At 38.4% G+C, this 18129-nt stretch overlaps 1 protein-coding gene across 50 annotated transcripts in view; it reads right to left on the bottom strand.

Annotated features, from left to right (window-relative positions):
- Nucleotides 1–285: 285 nt before the first annotated feature.
- CLASP2 (cytoplasmic linker associated protein 2) overlaps nt 286–18129 on the bottom strand; it is a 219624-nt gene continuing 201780 nt past the window's right edge. For all 50 annotated transcript variants that reach the window (XM_054552375.2, XM_054552380.2, XM_054552382.2 and 47 more), the window contains 3 exons: nt 15612–15818; nt 4959–5075; nt 286–2019 (listed from right to left, as the gene is read on the bottom strand). In XM_054552375.2, coding sequence (XP_054408350.1) covers nt 1933–2019; nt 4959–5075; nt 15612–15818 — 411 coding nt within the window. In that variant the 3' untranslated portion in view covers nt 286–1932. The remainder of the gene's footprint in view (nt 2020–4958; nt 5076–15611; nt 15819–18129) is intronic.

Here is an 18129-nt window from a genome sequence, read left to right as displayed (position 1 = left end):
TATTTTGATTCGAAATGATTACAAACATATCCAAAGGTCATAAAATGCTACTGAGAAGAGTTCAGTGTTTAAAATGCATTTTCTTCTTACAGATAAGCTGTAATATATACATGCGTATGTAGCTATATACCTTTGATTGTGGTAGCTACACCTGAAAAATCTTTTCTCCTCAGATGAACTTACAAAATTCAAGAGACCACCACTGATACAAGACCGTCTAAAGTTAAAATAAAACTGAGTGACTTGTTACACAGTGAGACAGAAAAACTGATATACATTATTAACTTTTTCAAGTAATGTTATGTACAGTTTTATTGCCAGTATATGCACAACAGTAAGCATAGAACTATAAATACACAATGTAATTAACAGTAGAAAACAAAATTGTTACAGGTAGAGGGAGAGGATATAGAGAAACTTTTCCTGCTGCTAGAACAGACAGAAAGGAAGGGGAAAGCCTATGACAAATCATCCATTCAGTACTCTTGTCTTAAATTCTTTACATACATTTCTACATTTTTTTCAATTAAACAAAGTACAGATAACTCTGTAACAATAGCAAATTGCTTCCCTAATAGCTATTTGCCTTTTCAATCAAATTCACTTTATATTAGGATTAAAAAAAAGTAAAGATGAGAAATCATTAGTATCCTGGTTCCAAATTATCTAATTTGGCCTTTCACCAAAACTGGTAATTTTTGAAAGTCGGCTGCACATGAAAAGAATGGGTGTAGCAAGAGGTGATTAAAAAAATTTGCTAAAAAGTAACAGAAAATCACCCTTTAAGTAGTTTTCCAAAAGACACTATAGGCAGCAGCTCAGTTAAAAGTATTAGCCCTGAAGAGGTAGAGAATTTGAGCCCATTATACAAGACAGCCTTGGCACCATCTTCTCTCTCATCAGGATCAATATTTTCAAGTAAGACAATTTCATGGTAAAAGGAAACCAGGTTCCACCATTTAAAGAAAAGGTGCTGGTCACTCCCATGTCTTGATAATTAGTTTATTACGTGAGAAACAGAAGACGGTGAAGGACACACACGCACTTGATTTTTTTTTGTCTGTTTCCATTATCAAGTTTATTCATAAGTGAATTTGATATTAATAAATACAAAAAAGCATCATTCACAACAAAGATATAAACAAACCAAAAAAAAAAAAAACCCTGCAATAAAACCTCCTATTTCAGTAAGTATCACGAAAAAACAGGCAGATGATTTGGTGCAGCTTTCTTAAGGGATCATAGAAGGGACATGGTTTTAAATAAAGATGGCAAGAGCAATAACCAACAGACAATATCAGTTTTACAGAACTGGCTGATTCTGTAACATCTGTCTTTGAGGTTCTAGTTTTCAAACTATAGATCACCCCAAAGAAGTTGCAACTAATGACATGTATCACCATCACACAAACAGAGTCCAGCTGTAGTTCAAATTAGTCCTGCTTTGTTTCACATCATTTAAATATTTCTAGCATAGGACATGATACGGAACAAAACTCAAAGTAGCAATAAAAATATTATTCTGCAGTTGAATAAAAGCAAAAATGTTTTAGACTGTTAAACTTTTAAAGCTTTAAGCATTCCTGTTTAACCAGCATTTAAAAAAATTTGTACAATCATAACACTGGCAAAGGTTAATGGGAAGACAAAGTACAAACATGTGAAATGATGAATTAGATTAAAAATTACTTTGTATCGATCAATTGATGTTAATACTGCTTTTTCTTGAATTTGGAATAACTATCATAAAAGTTACATGCAGACTGAGGATAGTCCTCTGTTACAGAAAATACAAAACGAAACGAAACAAAAAACTAAAACTGGGAAACAATAGTAAGTTCCAAAGGATGTGTTTGAGAATTTCCTTTCATTGATGAGGGTGGTCTATCTGTCCTTTCTTTTGAGAGACCTGGTTCGCTGTGATGAGCTTCACTAACTTTGTCCAGAAACATCAGTAGTGGGATCAGCTCCTCCAGAACCTGTTTGTGCACGTTTGATGTAAAGATTCAGTAGCTTCATCTGCAGATTCAAGCCAAATAAATGTCATTTGAGCAAGCTGCTCCAAATTATAAGACACTCATTAAAATATTATATACATATATGTGAGCTCTGAAAGATAGATTTTAGGCTGGGGGTTATTATAATGCCCAAATTATTGTTGATAATTAGGAATAACAAATTATTTTTTTTTTGCCTAGCACATCTGAAAAAAATATAAAAAGTCAAAAAAGTTTCTAAGTCTTGAAAGTTGTTCATGACAGAGTATTTTATCATGTCTTTTCAAAATATATTGTAGGGATCAAATACAAAACTTTTGATATGGTCTGGCTCTGTGTTCCCACTCAAATCTTATCTTGAATTGTAATCTGAATTATAACCCCCATGTGTTGGGGGAGGGTCCTTGTGGGAGGTGACTGAATCATGGGGGCGGTTCCCCTGTGCTGCTCTAGTGATAGTGAGTTCTCACGAAATCTGATGGTTTTGTGAGGGGCTTTTCCCCGCTTCGCTCTGCAGTTCTCCCATTCTTCTCCTTCCTGCCATCATGTGAAGAAGGACATCTTTGCTCACTCTTCTGCCATGATTGTAAGTTTCCTGAAGCCTCTCCAGCCATGCGGAACTGTGAGTCAATTAAACCTCTTTATGAATTACCCAGTCTAGGGCAGTTCTTTTTTTTTTTTTTTTTTTGAGATGGAGTCTCACTCTGTCACCCAGGCTGGAGTGCAGTGGTGCAATCTCGGCTCACTGCAAGCTCCGCCTCCCAGGTTCACACCGTTCTCCTGCCTCAGCCTCCCAAGTAGCTGGGACTACAGGCGCCTGCCACCACGCCCAGCTAATTTTTTATATTTTTAGTAGAGACGGGGTTTCACCGTGTTAGCCAGGATGGTCTTGATCTCCTGACCTTGTGATCCGCCCACCTTGGCATCCCAAAGTGCTGGGATTACAGGCGTGAGCCATCGTACCTGGCCTAGGGCAGTTCTTTATAGTAGCATGAAAACAGACTAATATAACATTAAAGTAAACTCAGAAGTCACCATTAAAGCAATAATAACAAACAATTGAGTACTAGGTGTTACACAATATGCTGTTTTACATTATATCTTTATCTTCATATTTTATAGATGAGGAAATCACAATATAGAACGGTTAAGTTACTGCCTGAGGTCACAGGGATGGGTAAGAAGTGGGCAAAAATAGGAATTCAGGTATTTGGGTTACAGGACCTAAGATCTTAGACCACGAAGCCACTGTCATCCTACCAAGAATGTTTTTAATATCTCTGTCATTTTGCAGTCTTTGTATGAGATCATGACTTTACGAAGTTTGTAATCAATAAACATACAATTCTGTGTTCTACTTTTTTTTTTTTGATACAGGGTCTTGCTCTGTTGCCTGGGCTGGAATGCAGTGGTGTGATCACGGCTCACTGCAGCCTCAACCTCAGGCAATCCTTTCACCTCAGCCTCCCAAGTAGCTGGGACCACAGGCACGTGCAACCGTGCTTGGCTAATTTTTTTTTTCTTTTTTTGTAGAGACAGGGTATTCCTATGTTGACCAGGCTGGTCTTGAACTCCTGAGGTCAAGTGATCCTCCCACCTTGGCCTCCCAAGTGCTGTGGGAGCTACCACATCTGGCCTACTTGTTTCATCTAATGTTATTCCAAAATACTTTTTCCACCTACCTACTGTCTTCACATGTAACATTATTACTGGCTACCTACTGTTCTGATAGAGTGCTGCATTTTAATTGTTTTGGAAGGTTTGCTTTTTAAACATTAACTCTTTGATCCAAGAGTTTTTAACCTGGTATAGCCATGGGATTCAGGGGATCACAGAACCCTCTGAAATGACACGTAATTGTTTCCATTATTCATTTTTCTATGTTTTTAAAACTTTGTCTCTCATGGTTTTATCTGAATGCATTTTTCTTAAGATGAGATTTTACCTAAGTCTCGAAGTGGTTTGTAACCCAGAGTTAAGAATTATTGTTTAATCTATCTATAACTTAATGTAAAGTGTGTTACCTAGGCTCATTTTCCATTATATGTATATTCTGCTTTTTTGCTATTAAAAGATAAATTTGACCACAGTAAGACAATCCTTAGGGTTTCAGAAATTCTTTAAGTGACGGTGAGTGCTTTCTGCTAAATGGTTCATAAGCCATGATTCAACAATCAGAAGTTATCTTTACCCTGGAGAACAAACTTCTAATTCAAAACAATTATTATTATTTTTATTATTAGAGACATGGTCTTCTCAGTATGTTGCCCAGGCTGGTCTCAAATTCCTGGTCTCAAGTGATCTTCCCACCTCGGCCTCCCAAAGTGATGGGATTACAGGTATGAACCACTTTGCCTGGCCACCTTAGTAGAATGAATTTTAAAGTACTGGTAGTAGCAATCAAATGAGAAAGCCAAGACTTATTTATTTTTTTAAGTCTGAACAGTGAATCAGAAAACTTTTATTTTAACACACCAAGTTAAAGTTGCACATTAATTTGGATAATAGAGAAGAACAAATATTTGATTATCACAGTTCTTAAGGGGAAAAATTTTTAAATGTGCAAGTATTCTATATTTTGAGAGATATGCAGTAATCCATTAATATATAACCACAACAGTCTATTTATTCTTAATAAAACAGTGGTCAGGGGTAAAGATTTGGGTCTGGGATTTGGTAAGGAGTCAGCTGACTATTACAAATAACTAGAAGCTGCAGGCATTTTCTCTCACAGAAACCTACCAATCACCCCAACAAACTGCTGACTTCACCTGAGTGAACATCTAACAAATGTTAGAGTAGAAAAAGATAAAATACAAAACAGAGATAATAAGGGCAAGTTGGATGCTCAAAGCCTGACTTATTAAATGCCAAATAAAAAGCTTACTGTTACAGACATATAACTAAGTTTTGAAGGATGTACTATGGCCACCATCTCTAAAACACAGCAGCACTACTTACTTTACTGCCAGTAAGTTGACTGAGATGTGGTTTTAGTTCATCACCAATTACCGCATGAACAGCCACCAGGCAGAAGACACAAGCTTTCCGAACACTGCTCTCTGAATTATCATAACCCTATGGAGAGAAGTCCACTGTTAGTACTCCAGGGGATCTGAGAAAACTACCTTTTTAACAGGGACAGAAGATGCAGCTGAAAGATGAAATCTCGAGCATACTGAGGACAGAAAAGTGCAGATCAAAGTTAACTTTTTAACCTTTTCAAGCATAGACAATGCCCTTCTCTCCCTTCACTTCCCCTACTGCGCCCTCACTCTGTTAGCCCTCTATATCAGGTTCTTACTTAGTCTGGAAAGCTGCACTTCTCTGACTCTGAGGCTGCTCACTTGCCAATTCACCCTGAAAAAAGTCTCCAGACTAACTTTCCTAAAGCATTAGGTTTTAAGGCAGTCAGCGCTCCCACTATCTGATAAAACCTAAACTCATTGGTTTGGTAGCTCAAGGTAGTCGTATAATCCAGGCCCAATTAAGTTTTACATCTGTTCCATCCCTGCAATTACTTTCTCTAATAAATCCAGTCTATGTAAACTATTCCCCTATGCTTTTATTGTGCCTTTAGTAACCTAATTTTATTTAAAAAGTTAACTTGTTTCTAATTGACAAATAATAATTGTATATATTTATGAGGTATAATGTAATGTTTCAATCCATGTACACTGTGGAATGACCAAATCAGGCTAATCAACATATCCATCACCTCAGATACTTATCATTTCTTTGTGGTAACATTTAAAATCCATTTTCTTTTATAATTGCTACTTTGAAATATACATTATTAACTAGTTACTGTGCTGTGTAATAGATAGCTAGAACCTAATACTCTTTAACTGAAACTTTGTACCTTTTGACCAACATCTTCCCTTTTTCTGTCCACCTCCCCCACTTATGCTTTTGATCACACTACTTACTCTATTTCAACAGTCTACAGCAATCTTATCCATGAAATATTTTTGAATCAATTATCTGAATGAATATGCACATTTTACTCCAGGGAAAAATAGAGTTCATCTCCACTAAAATCCTAATCATTTTATCTTTCTAAAACAACTGCAGAAACATTAAAATATCAATAGATATCTAGCTAAAAGAAGTACATTATTCCTAAGTCATGCAATCAAACTATGTTAATTTTATTTTCCCTCATCATTTTAATATAATTGCAATTATAAAGTAAATTAATTTTTCTATATGGTCTTTATAATAAGGCATTCATTTAGTATGCTTCCTTATTTAACCATTCTAGAGTATTGTAAGTTTACATCTTCCTCCCCAATAACCTCCTTCCTGCTAAATTTTTCCTATTACAAATAACACTGCAAACAGTATGGCATTCAATTTTTAAATATTTAAGTGCCTGGTATGTGACAAGAACAGGCCAGGTAAATAATGTTCAGTGTCCAAAAAGACACGCACTGTCCCTTCCCAGAACAGTTAGGGAATCACATGGCAGAATGAGGTATTATGGGCAAGGAGTGGAACAGGAATGTAATATTTATGATTGGATAATATTCCATTGTATGATATATCATGTTGTTTATCCATTTATTAATGGATATTTGGGTTGTTTTCACCTTTTGGCTACTGTGAATAGTGCTGCTATGAACATTCATGTATAACTATTTAAATATTTGCTTTGACTTCTTTTGGGTATATACCTGGGAATAGAATTGGTGGGTTATATGACAATTTTGTGTTAACTTTTATCTTTTTCCTTTTTTTTTTCCTTGAGATGACGTCTTGCTCTGTTGCCTAGGCTGGAGTGCAGTATGTGATCTCAGCTCACTGCAACCTCCACCTCCAGGGTTCAAGCAATTCTCCTGCCTCGGTCTCCCACAAAGCTGTGATTATAGGCGCCAGCCACCATGCCTGGCTAATTTTCGTATTTTTGGTAGAGCTGGGGTTGCATCACGTTGGCCAGGCTGCTCTTGAATTCCTGACCTCAAGTGATTCACCCGCCTCGGACTCCCAAAGTGCTGGGATTACAGGCGTGAGCCACCGTGCCTGGGCTTTATGTTAACTTTTTGAGGAACTGCCAAACTGCGTTCCACAGCAGCTGTACCACCAATTTATATTTATGCAAGCAATGTATAAGGGTTCCAATTTTTGTACATCCTCATCAAAACCTGTTATTTTTGTTCTTTTGATCACAACCATCCCAGTGGGTATGAAGTGGTATCTCATTGTGGTTTTGATTTCCCTAATTACTAATGACACCAAGCATCTTTTCATGTACTTGCTGGCCATTTGTATATCTTCTTTGAAGAAATAGCTATTCAAGTCCTTTGTCCATTTAAAAGTTATTTATCCTTTTGCTGTTGAGTTATAAGAGTTCTTTATATATATTCTGGATAGTAGACCATTATCAGATATATAATTTGCAAGAATGTTCTCCCATTCTATAGTTGTCTTTTCAGTTTTTTGATTAGGTCCTGAGATAAACAAAAGTTATTAATTTTGATGAAGTTCAATTAACCTATTTTTTATTTATCACTGATGCTTTAGGTGTTATATCTAATAATCCACTGCCATAGAGGATGACCTTAAATCTAAGGTCACAAAGATTTATCGCTATGTTTTCTTCTGTGAGTTTTATAGTTTTAGTAGCTATATTTAGATCACTGATTTGTTTGAGTAAATTTTGTTTACGGTACGTGGTCACTGAAGTCTCTTTGTCACCTCAGCGGTCAGCCAATGACCTGACAGAGATTTCCCTAAATTCCTGGGGTCAAAACAAAACAAGAAAAACTCTCCCAGTCTTTGCAGATTGACTCTGAGCTGCGTAATCATTCAATTAGCTAGGCTGCCTACAATTCTGTGTTAGCCCAACTCCTACTTGCATGGAGCCCAACGAACATCCAGAGGTCCAAGCCTAGGGTCCTCTAAGACAGTGGTCCCCAGCCTTTTTGGCACCAGGGACTGGTTTTGTGGAAGGCAATTTTTCCACGGATGGGGAAGGGTGATGGGGGGATGGTTTCAGGATGAAACTGTTCCACCTCAGATCATCAGGCATTAGATTCTCATAAGAAGCATGGAACCTAGATCCCTCATATGTGCAATTCACAATAGGCTTCATGCTTCTGTAAGAATCTAACGCCACTGCTGATCTGACAGGAGGCGAAGCTCAGGTGGTAATGCTCGCTTGCCCACTGCTCACCTCCTGCTGTGTGGCCCAGTTCCTAACAGGCCATGGATCAGTACCAGTCCATGGCCTGGGGGTTAGGGACCCCTGCTCTAAGGTCTTTTCTGAGCATACTTTTGGTGGATTCCTCAGTACACGTGGTAGCCCAGCAAAACCCTTATTTCACCAATTATCTTCTTCCTCAGCTTCCTCCTTCCCAGGCATTTGTTTGCTGCTTGTCTTGTCTGCTCTCCCTTGCCTCAGGTGGCTATGGGTAGTATGTTTTTAAATCTTTTCAATAGACTCCACTTAGGAAGCCACTTCAGCCTGATGGGAGGTGAAACAAAGGCTAGTCTCTGTGCCAGCCTCTCAGGGAATGCCAGAGACAAAAACAACAACAACAACAACAACAAACAAAAAAAAACATAACCACAATTTTTTGAGAACAAGGTTCATGTCCCTCCTGGCACCAGCAAGCTACACCACAAATATGGGCCACCATCATCAAGGCTGCTGAGCATGGGGGATGGTAGGCAGTTAAGTAAGTTTCTTACTGAAAGTAAAAAGTATTTTCACTACATGAAAAAGAATGAAGTTGAAACCCTACCTCACACCATATACAAAAATCAACTCACGGAGTGATGCACAGAAAATGGCAGACAGAGTAGGAAGCTCCAAGAATTGACCCCTCTACTTAAGCAACCACTGAACCGGCCAAAATGAATAGAATCATGCTACAATAATATATGAAGTGATTTTCAGTGGCTGCTAAAATCATTAGGTGAAAAGATGATGGGGCAAGGTATATAATGGAGGGGTTTGACTAATAACATCGGAACCTACTGATCAATCTTAACATCACTGAAGGCGGGACAACTAGACATTATGTCGTTCAATGAGATGCCACCTAAAAAAGTTTTCTTATTTGGTTCGGCGGCTCACGCCTGTAATCCCAACACTTTGGGAGGTGGAGGTAGGAGGACTGCTTAAGCCCAGGAGTTGGAGACCAGCCTAAGCAACATAATAAGACACTATCTCTACAAAAAATTTAAAAAATTATCCAGGCAACTCACCACCTAAAACAAACAGGAAATTAAGCCGGAAAGTAATCTTTAAAACATTATACTATGTCCTGGAAGTATTAAGCCAGAAAGTAATTTTTAAAACATTATCCTATGTCCTGAAAGTGTAAACTTCATGAAGTATTTAATATGACATGATACTTAGAATTTGCTTTGAAATAGGCCAGGTGCAGTGGCTCACGCCTGTAATCCCAGCACTTTGGGAGGCCGAGGCAGGTGGATCATGAGGTCAGGAGTTCAAGACCAGCCTGGCCAAGATGGTGAAACCTTGTCTCTACTAAAAACTACAAAAATTAGCCGGGCAGGGTGGCAGGCACCTGTCGTCCCAGCCAGATACTCAAGAGGCTGAGGCAGGAGAATTGCTTGAACACAGGAGGCAGAGGTTTCAGTGAGCCGAGATTGTGCCACTGCACTCCAGCCTGGGTGACAGAGTGAGACTCCGTCTCAAAAAAAAAAAAAAAAAAAAAAAAAAAGAATTTGCTTTGAAATAAAATTTGATGTATTTCAATTCATTGTAGTACTATGCTAAAGTACTGAAAGTAAGCCTCTTTCTTTCATTAAGTACTCTCTTGGTTACTATAAGTTTTTGGTTAGATCCTAGAGTTCCAAAAAAGTTGATTCTATTCATTTTTTGCCAGCTCAATGGTTGCTTAAGCAGACAGATCAATTCTTGGAGCTTCCTACTCTGTCTGCCATTTTCTGTGCATCACTCCTTGAGTTAATTTCTGTATATGGTGTGAGGTAGGGGTTCAACTTCACTGTTTTTCATGTGGAAACCCAGTTGTCCTAGCATCACATTTATTAAAAATACTCTTCTTCCCCACAAAAAACTGTGATAATCAATTGCCTATAAATGTGAGGGTTATTTTTGGATTCTATTTCATTGATCTATAAGTCTACCTTTATGACAGTACCATGTTATGTTTACTATCATAGCTTTGTAATACGTTGTAAAATTGAGAGTGTAAGTATTCCAATTTTGTTCAAGGTGATTAGTTTTTTTTTTTTTTTTTTGAGACAGAGTTTCACTTTTGTTGCCCAGGCTGGAGTGCAATGGCTCAATCTCGGCTCACTGCAACCTCTGCCTCCCAGGTTCAAGCGATTCTCCTGCCTCAGCCTCCCGAATAGCTGGGATTACAGGGGCGCACCACCACGCCCGGCTGATTTTTTGTATTTTTAGTAGAGACGGGGTTTCACCATGACCAGGCTGATCTTGAACTTCTGACCTCAGGTGATCTGCCTGCCTCAGCCTCCCAGAGTGCTGAGGCTCACGATTACAGGCGTGAGCCACCACACCCGGCCAAGTTGATTAGATTCTTGAGACTTTTTAACAGTTGATAACCACCTCCTCCTCTTTCTTCATGCCATTTCTTTATTAAAGAAATTTGGCAGTTTTCCTAGTAGAATTTCCTACATTCTGAATTTGACTGAATATACCCTTAAGGTACAATTTAACATGCTTCTCTATTCTCTGAACTTCCTTTAAACTGACAGTTAAACTGAAGACTGGATTAGATTTAGGTTCAATTGCTTTAGAAAAGAAAACTTTTTATTTTTATTTTTTGGAGACAGGATCTTGCTCTGTCACTTAGGCTGAAGTGCAGTGGTATGGTGGTGGCTCACTGCAGTCTCCACCTCCTGAGCTCAAGTGATCCTCCCACTTCAGCCCCCCAAGTAGCTGGGACTACAGGCACATGCCATCACGCCTGGCTAATTTTTAACATTTTTTTGTAGCGACAGTTTCTTATTATGTTGCTTATGCTGGTCTCCAACTCCTGGGCTTAAGCAATCCTCCTGCCTTAGCCTCCCAAAGTGTTGGGTTTACAGGCATGAGCCACCAAGCCAGGCAAGAAAACTTTTGTCTAGTTGTCCCACCTTCAGTGATGTTAAGACTGGTCAGTAGGTTCAGATGTTGTTAGTCTAACTCCTCCATTATATACCCTGCCTCATCATCTTTTTACCTAACGATGTTGGTGGCTACTGAAAATCACTTCATATATCCATTGTTTCAATGAGGCCAAATATATATATATATGTGCGTGTATATATATAATATACATATATATTTTTTGGAGACAGGCTCTTGCTTAGTCACCCAGGCTGGAATGCAGTGGCATGATCACAGCACACTGCAGCCTCAAATTCCCAGGCTCAGGTGATTCTCCTACCTCAGCCTGCTGAATAGCTGGGACCATAGGCATGCCACCGTGAGCCACCAAGCCAGGTAAGAAAACCTGGCTAATTAAAAACAATTTTTTTGTAGAGACGAGGCATCACTATGTTGCCCAGGCTGGTCTTGAACTTCCGGGCTCAAGTGATCCTCTTACCTCGGCTTCCCAAAGTGCTAGCATTACAGGTGTGAGCTACCACACACTGCCTAAGAAATATATATATATATTTTTTGTTTGGAGATGGAGTCTCACTCTGTCTCCCAGGCTGGAGTGCAGTGCTGCAATCTTGGCTCACTGCAACCTCTACCTCCCGGGTTCAAGCCATTCTCCCGCCCCAGCCTCCTGAGTAGCTAGAATTACAGGCGTCCGCCACCAGCCGGCTCACTTTTGTATTTTTAGTAGAGATGGGGTTTCACCATGTTGGCCAGGCTGGTTTCGACCTCCTGACCTCATGTGACCTGCCCTCCTTGGCTTCCCAAAGTGCTGGGATTACAGGCATGAGCCACCACACCTGGCCAAAAATAATTTTTAAGTCAATAATTTCTTCTGAATTTACTAGCTGGAATCCTTCTAAAAGTACTTTATCTCATCAAATATTTGGTTATCCTGAAAATAGGATAGGTAGTCTATGTGCTTTGATTCTTTCTCTTTATTAACCAATTTTGGGAATAACCCAATAATCTTCAAAGTTGGCCAGTTTTTAAAGTATCAATATAAACTCATGAATTTCACTTTAAAATTTGATGTATTTTAATTCATTGCAGCATTATTCTTTTTGACCCTAAAATATGAATAGTTTCCTTGCTTTCCGTCAAGAATTCTCAGGCTCATTTTATACATTACCTGCCCCAAACCTGGACTCAGTCATTTTCCCAAAGACACCTGACTCTTTTGAGTGGAAAATGGTATTTGAAGACCACAATCTGGGTGGTAGGGATGCTCAGTGTTACTGAGTTGATACTGATTCAGAGGCTAGTAGGAAACAATTTTTGAGATAAGAAATTAAATAATATTTTCATTTTGACATACCCAATTCAAAGTTAAGGTTTTAAGATTTACTTCATTTTATGACATCACTATTTGCTTTGTCCTAATCTATCTTATCTGATATGTGTATCAATGTTATTACTATTAAAAAATAACCATACCAGCATCTTTCCTAACTATGCATATATTGAATGCAGTTCAAGATTTCTTTGCAGTTTCTTTCATCTTTAGGGTATATTCCACTAAAGACTGGTAGTAAAATATTATTTCTTGAGCTCTGACTGCTCTGTTTTCAATAGATCTATTGTCTAATTTCCCCTTTACAAGCTTTAAAATATCTGACTCATGCTTTTTATTAGTTTCTATAGTTTTCTTACTTTTTTTTTACCTTGTTTTCTTAAATCTGGGTTTAAGTTTTCATTTGCTTTGTGTCCATGTGTCTAGTGTATCTTCACTGTAGGTATACCTCACGCCATTATTTTCTTCCTCTTTTTTGAAGAATAGGCAGTATCTTTGGGCTTGACCTCCACAACCCTTTTCTGTTGCTCATGTGTAAGTGAAAGACACTTTTCTGTATTCTATATTTTAAAATAAATTTTCTGTGTTGGGGAGTGGGTTGCGCCATGAAAGCTTTTCTAGCTTTACTGATGCAGGATTCTTTCTTCTTGTTACCCTTTTTTAAAAAAAATACGGCCTTTGGGTAGTCACCTCTGCCACAATATTGCTATAATGCTCAGTTTATTTTATTTTAGATTCAGGGGGTATATGTGTAGGTTTATTACGTAAGTATACTGTCTGTGATGCTGACGGTTTGGGCTTCTATTGATCCCCTCACCCAAACAGTGAACACAGTATCCAATGGGTTGTTTTTCAACCCTTCCCTTTTCTCCCAACCCCTTTTGGAGTTTCCAGTTTTCTATTGTTCCCATTTTTTATGTCTGTGTGTACCCAATATGTTTAGCTCCCACTTATAACAAGAACACGTGGTATTTTCTGTTTCTGTGTTAATTTCACTTAGGATAATGGCCTCCAGCTGCATCCATGTTGCCGCAAAGGACATGATTTTGTTCTTTTTTATGGTTGCGTAGATACTTAGTTTAGACTCTAGTCAAGGAATTTTTTGCTAAATAAGCTCTTTCCGGAAGGGAGCTTTTGCAAGGTATTTCTAAGAGCCCTGAGGATCCATGACACCCCAGCATGATTTGGGCTTCCTGCAGGACCTTTGCCTTTACCTCCAATTTTTTATCAGTTATGTATACTTAGCTTTTCACTCTGAATGGGGACACCTCTTTTAGGCGTGAGAACTTGGGTGATTCTCTGGCCCCAGGGTCTTAAAAGTAACTTTTGACTTTCCTTCACACTTTTCCATACCACTGATAATTGCAGGGGAACTTGCTGCTGGTGGCGATTTGGCCCTATCTGCTCATATTTTGGGGTTCACTGGGATACCTTTTCCTAATTTTGTTGAAGATGTTTTTCATGTTTTTTGTATGCCATCCTAGTTGCTCAGTGAGATAATTTTCTAGTGAGAAAATATGAAGGCATTCAAAAAGTATATTGCCATTGCCTTCTTGCCTTTCATTGCTCTGGTCCTAATACCCACACACCTTAATTTTAATAGTCTATATATAGCAAAGAGTTAAAATGCTAGTATTTATGTTCCTTAGCATTCTTTTGCTTTTCTGATAGGTAAGATGCCCTTTCCCAATAATTGCGTATGCAATAAAATCCTGCACCAACCTATCATCAGAGGAAATAAGAAATTTATAAGAACTTAAAGCCACAATAGCTCTTTGCTAGTATCCTCATACTCTAAGCTATTTATCCAGCAAACATGGATTCAGTACCCATTATATATATGACATATACATATTATATACACTCTGGCGTGTTTTTTTTTTTTTTTTTTTTTTGAGACAGAGTCTTGCTCTGTTACCCAGGCTGGAGTGCAGTGGCACAATCTTGGCTCATCGCAACTCCATCTCTCGGGTTCAAGCGATTCTCCTGCCTCAGCCTCCCGAGTAGCTGGGATTATGGCATGTGCCAACACACCTGGCTAATTTTGTATATTTAGTAAAGACACGGTTTCTCCATGTTGGTCAGGCTGGTCTTGAACTCCCAACCTCAGGTGATCCGCCCGCCTTGGCCTCCCAAAGTGCTGGGATTACAGGTGTGAGCCACTGTGCCCAGCCTATTATACTCTCTTCTTAGTACTAAGGCATAGACAAAGAGATTTGGATCTTATGTTAGGACCTCCCAATTTAGTAATATTAAGCTTAGACTAGAATAAAAATTACAATACTATAGATGCATAATGATTAGTTCTCTTTAGGAGGGTTCTTAATATACATACTATGTAATATTAGTCAGCCATTAAAATAATATTGTAAAATATTATTTATTGGATGGAAAGAGTTCACAATGTATGGTTAAGTTTTAAAGCATGTTATAAAACACATCTCATTTTTGTTAAAATGTTTCTATGATTGGGTTTATGTAGCTAAAGAGAAATACATTACATCTATGACTGTAAATTAGTATAACCACTTTGGAGTGAAATCTGGCAACATCTAGAAATTCTGTTTCTAGATGTATATATATAAGTGCATGAAGATATTACAAGGAAATTATTATAATATTTGTCAGTAAAAAGGAAATAATCCAAATATTTAACAACAGATGAACAGATTAACAATTTGTGGCAAATACATAAAAGGCATATTATTCATTCATAAAAAGGAATGGAATTCTAATACAAGCTACAACATGGATGAACCCTGAAAACATTATGCTAAGTGAAATAAGCCAGACTTAAAAGGACAAATATTGTATTATTCCACTTATAAGGAATCTAGCAGAAAATAGAATAGAGGTTACCAGGTGCTGGGGGGGATGGAGGGAGGAAGGAATGGGGTTATTGCTTAATGGGTATAGAGTTTCAGTCTGGGATGATGAAAAATTTCTGTATGTGGATAGTAGTGATGGTTGCATAACACTGTGAGTGTATTTAATACTCCTAAATTGTACACTTAAAAATGGTTAATTTTATGTTATGTAAATTTTACCACACCTACATCTATAACCCCCTGGCTAGTTATGAAAAGTCTTTGTCCTGAATATTGCAGATGAACAGGAGGAAGGCTTGATCATGCCAGTAATAATGCCTGGGAAGTACCTAAAATAACTGTATCCCAAATGTATCATGGCTTATTCCTCTCCAAGCTTTGTTGCTTACCTGTATTAGACCTGGCATAATCTCTGGCAAAAGCAGGTTAAGGGTTTCCTTGGACACTCTCTCTATCACTTTTGTTTGCATTTTGATTGCAGCCAGATTAATTGGGTAGTCTGCAGTTTGAATGATAGGACAAAGCACTTTGATGCACTGCTCTGGACTAATTGAAGTGGCCAACACTGATGCCGCTTCCTCAGCAGATCTCACCACCTAAAAAAAATAGGAAATTAAGCCAGAAAGTAATTTTTAAAATATTACACTACATCCTGGAAGTATAAACTTCATGAAGTATTTAATATAATATTTGGAATTTGCTTTGAAAATGCTACAGTAAACAAACATGAAAAGTGAGGGTACAGATTACAGATAAAAAGGATCGGCAAAATGTCAGTAACAGCTGAAGCTAGATGATGGATACATGGGCTTTATTACACTATATTCTCCCTTTTTGTGTTCTTTTTTGCTGTTGGCTAAAGTAGTTTTTTTTTTTTTTTTTTTTTTGAGACAGGGTCTTGCTCTGTCACCCAGGCAGGAGTGCAGTGGCTTGATCATCAATCACTGTAGCCTCAAATTCCCAGGCTCAAGTGATACTCCCACCTCAGCCTTCTGAGTAGTTGGAACTACAGGCATGCACCACCATGCCCAGCTAATTATTTTTATTTTTATTTTTAGTAGAGATGAGGTCTTGTTATGTTGCCCACGGTGATGTTAAACTCCAGAGCTCCAGCAATCCTCCTGCCTTGGCCTCACAAAGTGCTGGGATTACAAATGTGAGCTGCCGTGAGCGGCCTTAAAGCAGTTTTTAAATCAAATTGCGGTCTAGTTGTGTTAGGGTGAGGAGGCTCTATTTACTTAGACTACAATGTGACTGAAGTCCCCTGAATAAGCCATGCTGAAGCCCTGCTCATTATTAGTACTCTCATCTCTAGGAGTCCTTGAGCCCTCTGTATCACATTAATGAGAAATAAAATAAAAATCATATGATTAATGTGTTGTCAAAAGTTAATATACTATTCCTCCTTGTTTTCCTAATGATTTTCTTCCTTCTGTATTGAGCTTCGGGAGGGTAAAACACTAGTTTTGTGATGAAGACAAAAAATGGCCATCTATCTTCTTGCTAGAGTCTGTAATCTCTAAAGATAGTCTTAAGAACACGTAAAAATAACTGCTTTTGATGCTACTTTGGCAGTGTCTCACTTAAGATCTCAATAGGTGAAAAATGCTTAGAAAGGTACAGTGGGAAATACACTGAAAAAAGAAAAAAAAAAGGCCAGGAGTGGTGGCTCAGCCTATAATCCCAGCACTTTGGGAGGCCAAGGCAGGCAGATCACAAGGTCAGGAGATCGAGACCACCCTGGCTAACATGGTGAAACCCCGTCTCCACTAAAAATAGAAAAAAATTAGCTGGGTGTGGTGGCATGCACCTGTAGTCCCAGCTATTAGGGAGGCTGAGGCAGGAGAATCGCTTGAACCCGGAGAGGCAGAGATTGCAGTGAGCCAAGATCGCGCCACTGCACTCCAGCCAGGGCGACAGAGCGAGACTCCATCTAAAAACCAACCAACCAACCAACCAAACAAAAAACAAGAAAATACACTGGAAGTTAGAAGACCCAGGGCTAATTTCAGCTTTAATACCTTAAGAGTGTCAATTTTATATTTTGTAGGGATGCTACAGGCCTTATTTGGGTCAAAAGGTAGATAACTAAACTACAAATATTAGATATCATTTTTAAACTTTCAGTGAAATGCCACAGATGTGCCATTACTAAACACGGTTGAATAAAACAAAAACAGAAAACAAAACTGGGTCAGGCAAGGTGGCTCAAGTCTGTAATCCCAGCACTCTGGGAGGCCAAGCCGGGCAGATCACTTGAGGCCAGGAGCTCGAGACCAGCCTGGCAAACACAGCGAAACCCCATTTCCACACAAAAATTAGCTGGGCATGGTGGTGCACACCTGTAATCTCAGCTATTTGGGAGGCTGAGGCAGGAGAACCGGTTGAACTCAGGAGGCAAAGACTGCAGTGAGCTGAGATCGTGCCACTGCACTCCAGCCTGGGTGACAGTGAGACTCCGTCTCAAAACAAAAAAAACCCAAAACCCCTGCAAAAATCCAGATATATTTAAAAGTTATGATTCACTCTTCTAAAAGAGTCACAGTGAAATCTCTTAAAAAAGTAATTACCCCAAGGGTTTCAATTTCCCTGCATCCTCACCAACATATTGTCTATATTTCTTTTGGGTGTTAAGTGGTCTCTCACTGTGGCTTTGGTTACACTTTCTTAATGACTAATGATGTTGAACATCTTTTCATGTGCTTATTGCCATTTGTATATCTTTGGAGAAATGTTTATTCAGATCCTTTGTCCATTTAAAAAACTGGGCCATCTTTTCATTGCTGAGTTGTAAGAATATATATTATGGATATTAGTACTTTATCAGATACATGTCTGCAAAATTTTTCTCCCAGTCTATGAGTTGCCTTTTCACTTTCAGGATAATGTCCTTTGAAGGACAGAAAA

This window comes from Pongo abelii, chromosome 2 (genome assembly GCF_028885655.2).
Source record: "Pongo abelii isolate AG06213 chromosome 2, NHGRI_mPonAbe1-v2.0_pri, whole genome shotgun sequence".
Taxonomy (NCBI): domain Eukaryota; kingdom Metazoa; phylum Chordata; class Mammalia; order Primates; family Hominidae; genus Pongo; species Pongo abelii.
Note: the sequence above shows the minus strand (reverse complement) of the source record. Positions and strands in the feature narration are given on the sequence as shown.